Here is an 8,466-nt window from a genome sequence, read left to right on the forward strand (position 1 = left end):
AATCAAACCTGGGTGTCTGGGGGAATAGGATGCTATTAAGTGGGAGAAAAGGGAGATGAAGATAGCAAAGTGCCTGGTGGGCATCAGGGTTGAGATGTCCAGAAGGCAGAGAGAAATGTAGGCATGGGCAAGGAGGTACCAGCTAAGGTTGCAGCAGAAGAGGCAAGTCAGTAAGGAGAGAATCCAGAAGCAGCAGAAGCAACTGAAGACAGCCCTTTAGGAATTTTTTTTTTCTGGAGGCAGGAGGAGAAAAAAGCACTTGCAGAGGAAAAAGCAGGCTGACTCTGGAGAGACCAGCATGCAGGACATGAATGCCAAGCAGGATGGGTTCCTGGGCGGGGGCAGGGAACAGTGTTGGCCATTGTGAAGGGGTCAGCAAGGATGAAGACCGAGAAATAGTCATGGGGTTTGCAGATTACACAGTCATCAGTTGACATTTCCAAGGGCAGCATGTGTCGTGGGGAAAAGCCACATCACTGGGGGTTGGATGGAAGGAGAGAAGACATTCACTTACAGAGGCAACAGAAGTAAAGTCATGTTCTATTGTTATTTTCCTAAAAGAGGAAAAAATCAGTATATTTTTGGGGGAGGAAGAGCCTGTAGAGAAAGATTATTGACAAAGGCAAGAATAGTTGGTAGAGCCAAGTCTTACAATAAAACAAGCAAAAGTTAGGATAGAGGTTTGGGTGGATGTCAGCAGAGAGCAGAGACAGAGGAAGAAGGAGACTGTGAGGCAAGGAGATGTGGTGGTCCCAGGGCTTTCCGCAAAGTAGGGCCTGAGCCTTTGGGGGAATAGGATGCAGCCCCGAGTGTGAGAGGCAGAGGAAACAGCTGCTGAAAGGGGTATGAACGAGTGGTGCCCAGAGAAGACCAGCAGACCTGTCCACTCTCCATCCTCCCATCACCCACTCACATCCCTTCCTGGGATTGTGGAAATTTAGCAGCTTTCATATGTGAAAATTGGTCTAAGGACATAAACCAAACCATATGCTTTGGGTTTCATTTACACCACGGCTTTGAATAGCTTGTCCCTGAGGTCTTTTCAGCAGGCAGGGAGGTCCGGCCTTTGCTCAACAGTGGGGACGTGTTTGCTCCCTCAGCTGAGACATCCATGTTGTGCTGGTCGCAGCGTGTGTCACATAAGCCGGACAGGCCACAGCCCCTTCCACTACACCTCCCCTGGGCGTGGCCCATCTGGGCCCCCTCCTGCCAGCCACAGCACATAGACTGCAGGTGTCTGGCGAGGGACCAAGTTCTCCTCACAAAAAAGGGAAAGGAGGCCGCAGCTGGGGGGGAGAGAGATGCATCTGCTATGGAAATGCTTAATATGCCTGAGAATAAGAGAAGGTACTAGTGAGACAGAGACAGACAGACAGACAGAATCAGGACGAGCTGCCCCGTGGCCCCTGAGAGTTGGGCCCAGCAGTGGATTGTTGTCTGCAGGTTCCCATTAGAACTGCTGTCCTTGGGTTCAGCCTGACTCCCCCTCCCGCCTTTTCCTTTGGTCTAGCATGAGTGGGTTTCTGTTCCTTGCCGCCAGAGGAGTCTTCCCAACAGTCTTGGCCTTCTCACCTCCCAGGGGCTGTTCCTGAAGGGGGCACGTACCCCACCTGTTCTAAGGTAACCACGCTGGATTCTGTTCTCTGCCCTAATCCTTATGAGGGCAAGCCCCCCTTTGCCCTATCACATGTCACACATCTTTCCTATTAGCAAGTTCTTGCTCCCCGACTGTGTGAGACCCAGACATCAGCAGCATTATGGAGATGGAAGGAAGTGGAGAAACGGAAACAAAGTATCAGAAAGTTAACTATCTCTGGGGAAAAAGAAATAGGAGCAGCAAATGCCGTGATGTAGCTGGACGTGAGGAGCTGGAAAGGAAGGGCTGACTTTGACCTTCCATCTCTGAGGGCAGCCCAGGGAAGAATAAAGAAGCAAACAGCAAGAATGGCGAAGGTAGGAGAGGAATCAGGAGAAGCAGACACTTCTGGCTGGGTTGGATCACCCCCCGAGGGTACAAGGCCCCCTGAACTTGATGCAGACCCAGGAGGTGACAGGAGGAAGCTACCAAGTGTTCTGTGAAATCAAAGACAGTCACCAGACCAGGAAGAGCCGGGAGTGAAAAGATACAGATAGTGGGTGTGTTAGCAGACTGCTGTAGGTTTGTTTGGGTGATAAAGAAAGGGCACTAGGGAGCTGAATTGAGACTGGTGTGCATGTCCAGTTGGGTTCAGAGGCAATGACTGGAGTTAGATAGGATGGTCATGACTTTGAGCTCCTGGCTTCCAGGGGCCCTACACCTGGGCCTGTGTTTCATGGAGTGGAGAACTAGTCATCTGTGAAACCTAACTAGTGATTTCTAGAAAGTAGAGGATTATCGTGACTCTCTACCACCTCAGTCATACACAGTCAAGCCCACCTACCCCAGACTTACATCTCTATTGGCTGTCAGTCTGTTGGGCCTTTGTGGCCTATCAGTAGGAAGAGAGACATGGATCCTTTGAGCTCTGAAACTCTCTTATTCTAGAACACTTTGAGATAGGCCTATGTCCCCCTTAAAATTTCCTGATCCAGGGTTAAGAGGAACCCTGAGGTTGGCATAAAGACCATTGGCTCTGGCAGGGCTGTTGTGCCAGACAGCCATTGATTGGGCAGAAGGAGCCTGGCCACGCACAGGGGAAATAGCCTGCTCCATGCCTCGGGTTGGGTTTGTGATGACCAGATCAGGGCAGACCATCACTTTTAAGGAACCACTATTTTAATCTGGCAAAATGTGTATTTTGGTTGGTAAATGTTGCAACTCCCCTTTCTATTAGTTTTTGGCTGGATAATGTTTTTGCTGGGTTTGTGCAAAATGACTTAGCACCTCTACGTCTTGTGACTGTCACTACATTAGGTAAGAACATGTTGAGATTTTATAATCAAAACAACATCTGGCACACTAAATGCAGATGAGGTCTGAATGGGGCCCCACCCATCCTTCTGCACATCATTTCAAGATGTTATCATAAAATCGCAACATAATCTGTTGCAAATAGGATGCACCCCACCAGAAGAGACTGGAGCCAAACGGTGCTGCCACAGAAGGGAAAGGGTACATTACAGTCGGGCTCTTGTTTGCAATTCTTGTCCAGACTGCATATTTAATTCCCTTGTTCTGCTTCAGTTTGGTCTGTAGTGTTAAACCAGATTTTACCAGGAAGAAAAAGGATATGTTTTTTAACAGTGTCAAAGAGTATCTCTTGCCTTATTTGTATAGGGAGGTGAACTGTTATCTATTTGTTTCCCTTACATGGACTTCCGTTCCCAAAATATTACCCCATCCATAGGCAAGTGCTGTGCAGTGAAAAGACTGCTCACAAATAGAACTTGGAAAGCTTTTTGTTAAAAAACCTAAATAACATCCTGTGTCAAAACAAATGTGACAATGGGCTATTATTTCTATCCCCATAATACCATGTTGTCACATCTTTGTGTCCTGCATGAGTGGGGGATGGGAGGAGATGTGGGAAAGGGGAGGGGTGAGGGAGGCATGCTGACACTGGAGAGAAGCACTTCCTGGTTTTGCATTTTCTAAAAACAGAAACTGCTCCTTTGGGAATTAACTCAGAGGTTAATTTCTGCAGGTGCCCGGCCACAGCCTCGTGTGCATTTCCAGAGAAGAGCTCTGCGATTGCCTGAGAACACCAGCTACAGTGACCTGACGGCTTTTCTCACGGCCGCCAGTTCCCCCTCAGAGGTGGACAGTTTTCCTTTTTTGCGAGGATTAGATGGAAATGAAACAGGTAATTTGAGTCTCTTTTCTTTCTGGCTGGGGCTTCTGGGTTTGAGTCTTTCTACATGGCTTGGAAGGGTTAGTATTAAAAGGGAGAGCTGGAGCGAAGTTGCAGCCAGGGTGTTCCATCTACAAGTTCAAGTGTACCGAAGCCGGGTTACTTAAGGAATTCAGTCTGCACCACGGCAGGGTTGAATTTTACTGCATATGTCTCCTTGAGCCTTTCTACTGGTACCAGTTGCTTTAGGTACCTTCTCTGAGCTCTCTTTTGGTGGACTAAATATATTTAATTCAGAGGAGTTCTTTTAATTGAAATTGTGTTTTTTTTAAGTGAAAGATCAGAGTTACAGGCTTTTTGCCCTTCTGTCCTCAGCCTGTCCCACTGGCCCTGGAGCATGTCTTTGGTGGAGTAGCCTGCCTCGGTGCCCTGGCAGAGATGTGTAGCCCTTGCACCCACGTGTCACAGCTGGGAGGGGAAGGGGTGGCACTGGTTCAGAGATGAGCAAACCAATGCTCTCCACCCCCTGCCACATGGAGCACTGAGGAGTGGGGGCCTCTGCTGCCCATTGTCCAGTCCATCAGCATTTTCTCACATCTTCCCTTTCTCTTTGCTGCTCTCCCTGCCTTCACTCGGCAAATTGTAGTCAGGCTTTGAGGCTGATTCTGAATCCTCACCTGGCAGACCTCTGAATAAGCTCAGTCATTATCACCCTATTCTGGCATGACATACAGAGCTAAAAGATCAGAGAAATTAAAGCCACCAGCCAGAAAATATATAATAATCCCTTATCAGTAAAAGACTGGAGACATGTACCTTTCACCTCCATTCACAGCCAACAGCTTGCTGGCCCATTCCTCCTGGTGAATGGAGAATGGCGGATTCTGTAGTCCTGAATCATTTTCTTGTCTCCTCTTCCCTGACACTTAAAAGAGTAGTCACAGCATAAACTTGAAAACCAGAGGCTGTTCTGGGTTAAATCGTTAGTGCATTTCCCAGGGCCACTACTGTTGAATTTCACTTCATGGTCCAGTGCTTTACATATACGGATCATTCTGGAAAAGCCTGAAGACCTGCAATACATTTTGTAGGATGCTTATGAGTTCCTCATTACTGATCAAGGCGACCTTATTGTTTGTTATTTGCTCTTCTTCCCTCTGTAGTACGTGTTTTCAGAAATGTTTCTTCTTTAATTTTTGGGTGACCACGATGTGATTAACATTTGTAACTGGCCATGGGAATGGTGCAGGATATTCATCTACAGTAAACATCATTGGGAAAAAATATGGACTTACACTTCAAAGGTACAGGCCAGGGAGAAAAGTAGCATTTTGGGGAACACAATAAAGTACATTCTGAGACTATGATGAAACCTGCACCCAGGCTCCCTGACAAACTGGTGCACCATCATAAAACCCTGACTTGGAGGGGCAACCTCATTCCTCAGCTCTCATTAATTTTTCCATGCTCCACTTCCAAGAGCTCTTGAATAAATGATGAAGTCCGAGTCAACAGGGGAAGAACACAAAGATGTAGGACTATTGATTTTAGGGGAGTTTGTCCTATTTTAAAATCACTCTGTTATTTTAGAGAAAAGAGAGAAGGTCTTTGGAAGGTTACATTCAACTTCTTTACCACTGAAATAACTAATCAGTTAACCTAGGAAGAATCAGACCTTCTCTGAGGTCTGCCAGGAAAGGCGGCCCCCAGGGGTATGTGTGCCACTGCAAGGGCAGGGAGCATTCAGCACCCGCCAGCTCATCTCCAGTCTCTCTGTGCATGGCTTCTCTTCTGCCCATAATTGTTGACCACCTATTTTATAAAACCCATCTAAGAGATTTGAGCTAGTGTAGCCCCTGGACCACACATACCTGTGTGAGAGGACAGGTCGTAAATGGAGTTCAGGGAGGATGACCAGAATCACAAATGTGACTGGAAAGTGCTCCAAAGGAGGTTCCCTAGGAATATTCTAAGGGACATTATGTTCATTGAGAGGGAGTTTCCAGGGTTATAAATAGAGAATTGCAGCCACGAGGAACTTCAGGCCACTTCCTCACTTTTGCTTATTCCCATCTCTCTGCTCTGTAGTTTCCTGGTGTTACAGTGGGCAGCCTGCCTCTGCCCCCCAGATATTCCGCGACACTGCACCTTCACAGCATCACACCCTCCCCTTAGGTTGCTAGGAAAGCATAGAACAGTTCTGTGATGGTTCCATGGGGTTTTATATCTTCCACAAGTAACTCCAGGAAGACAGAGAGGAGTCAGTAAAATGACTAATGTGCAAGGCTTTCCTGCAGTTCAGAAATGGTAATAAAAGGCAAAGCCAAACAGAATCCTACATGCTTTCTGAGGAAAACCCCCTCAAGCGATAAATCAGAGACCCCTATGCTGCTTTTGCCTGATACCTGCCTTTATTCCGACAGGACAGGAGCCAGGTAACATCAAGATGGAACAGGAAGGAAAGCTTGTTATGAAGGAACTTAGTGTTTTGTATTGAGTTACAGTCTCATAACAAGCACTGAAAGGAAAAATACAATTTAGCCCTTCAAAATATGAATTGTTCCTGAATTTAAAAAGTGGGAGGGTCGAGGGAGAGCCCTTTGGAAGGCATGGAGTAGGAGCAGACATTTAGCGGAGCCCTGAAAAAAGAAAGGGGCCTCAAGAAAGCAAATATAATTGCCTGCAGTGCTGCAAGCAGAGAACTCTTGAAAGAACATTGAATCATGTGCACCTAATGCACATTGCTCTGAGATAAAATGCCCTTTTCTGCAGCGCTGTACTCCTGAATGTTTATGGCTGAGTCTGGTTCTTTTCACAGACTCATAGGAAAGCATCTAGTTCAACCTTCTTAGTTTGCAGATAAGAAAAGCAAATCCCAGCGGAGTGAAGGAACTTGCCTGAGGCCACAGAAGCAGTCAGTGATGGGCCTGGTACCCGAAGCTTGGCAGGAATGTGCAGGATCCTAGAAAGGGAGAATCTGGTGATGAGTGGAGATGCCATTGCTAGGAACTAGGAGTCAGAGTTCAATGGAGGAAAGGATGGATGGAGATCTGGACTGCTTGTGTGTTGCCTGCTGTGACCCCACCCTGAAATCCTGGCACAGGTTTGATGGAAGTAGCAGCATTGCCTACTTACCAACAGTGGCTCAAAGTCACATAAACAGAGTCTAGCACAGTTCCCTTAATTTCTCTTTGTTCTAGGTTCTCTCTCATCTAGAGTCTGCTAGCACCTTGAGAAGTACTTTGTAGGCCTGGCTTTACTCCAGGGTTGCCTTTGGGCAACTGGCCCATTTAGTTCTCAATCCACAAAATATGTTGGCCAGAAATGGTCTGGTAAATTCCAGGTTTTGGCTTTTTTCATCCTAAAAAGAAATGGCCAGACTAAAAGATTTTGGAACTTGAGTTATAATTCCACTGTGGACCATTTGGTGAATACCAATTTCCATGTCTTTTCCTTCATTGAGAAGCAAAGATGGGCATAAATCATAGAGGTAGTGCTGTATAGAAATTGTTCTGCAAAGGGCTTAGCTGTAACTTGTTGACATTTACTAGATTTGCTTTAAGTGTCTAAATTTATCCTAATTGGAGGCTTCTGTTTGCTCAGGTTTGTTGATGGATAGGTTAGTATATAAGTAGTTTGATAAGAAATCCCATCGATTGTGTTCTAATATAGCTTACATTTTGTATCACTGTGTTTTCATCATTGTGTCCAAGGAAAGATTGAAAATTATAACAATACATTTTGTTTGATATTTTATTTCACTGGAGAAAAATTTTTCTAAAATGGATTGCTTAACTGTATAAATATCGCTGTCATAAGCATTCTCTAATTTATCTGTAAAGTAGACAGTCATTAAAGCACTGGGTTGGATAAAAGTCCTCTAATGTAGAATAATTGGTATATTAAGTTCCTTTTAAATAGATCAAAATAACAGTGGCAACTAAAATAACTCATAAATATTTCAAGTCCAAGTTTTTAATAGTGTACTTTTAGTAGAGGTAAGTTAATATCTTGAAGCACTCTTTGAAGAAATTCACTTTTTTTTAGTCTCTAATCTAAAACATTTGGTTGCATTATGGTGATCTGCCAAGTACTTAACAGGTGCCCGGGGCTCACTTTGCATAGGAGCCAATTTAAGGTGCTACACACATACCCTCCTCTCGTATTATAGACCAGTCCTTTTCTTCAGAGGCCCTTTTGGAAAACAAAGCACAGGAGTTAGAAACAACAAACCTGAGCTTGAATCCCAGCCCTGCCACAAACTAGTGTACACCCTTAGGCCAGTTCCCACCATTGCCCTCTCTGAGCCTGTTACTTTGTGTGTAAAATGTGGATTTTACCTACTTTATTAGGTCATGGTGAGGATTATGTATGTAAAGTGCATAATATAGTCACTGGCATATAGGAGGCTTGGTACTCAGTAAATGGTAGCTGTTAGTATTTCTTGGTAAATGGTTTCCACAGCCTCACTTGGGTCCTTGTGTGCATGTGACGGAAAACACCTCTTGGTTTGCAGGAAACGGCACCAGGTACGACCTGACGCCAGTCACAGCCGTCAGTGTCCACTTGCTCGGCAGTGATGGAACAGCAGTGCTGGTGGATGGGCCCATTTATGTCACCGTGCCCCTGGCCACACAGAGCAGTCTGAGGCACAATGCCTATGTCGCAGCATGGCGGTTTGACCAGAAGCTGGGTA

General features: G+C 45.8%; 1 protein-coding gene across 2 annotated transcripts in view; it reads left to right on the forward strand.

The window, feature by feature from the left end:
* Positions 1–8,466, forward strand: part of FAM171A1 (family with sequence similarity 171 member A1) — a 104,532-nt gene that overhangs the window by 68,529 nt on the left and 27,537 nt on the right. For both annotated transcript variants that reach the window (XM_037001679.2, XM_037001678.2), the window contains 2 exons: positions 3,624–3,782; positions 8,287–8,463. In XM_037001679.2, the coding sequence (XP_036857574.2) occupies positions 3,624–3,782; positions 8,287–8,463 (336 nt within the window). The remainder of the gene's footprint in view (positions 1–3,623; positions 3,783–8,286; positions 8,464–8,466) is intronic.

The sequence above is a fragment of the Manis javanica genome, chromosome 2, assembly GCF_040802235.1.
Source record: "Manis javanica isolate MJ-LG chromosome 2, MJ_LKY, whole genome shotgun sequence".
NCBI classification, from domain to species: domain Eukaryota; kingdom Metazoa; phylum Chordata; class Mammalia; order Pholidota; family Manidae; genus Manis; species Manis javanica.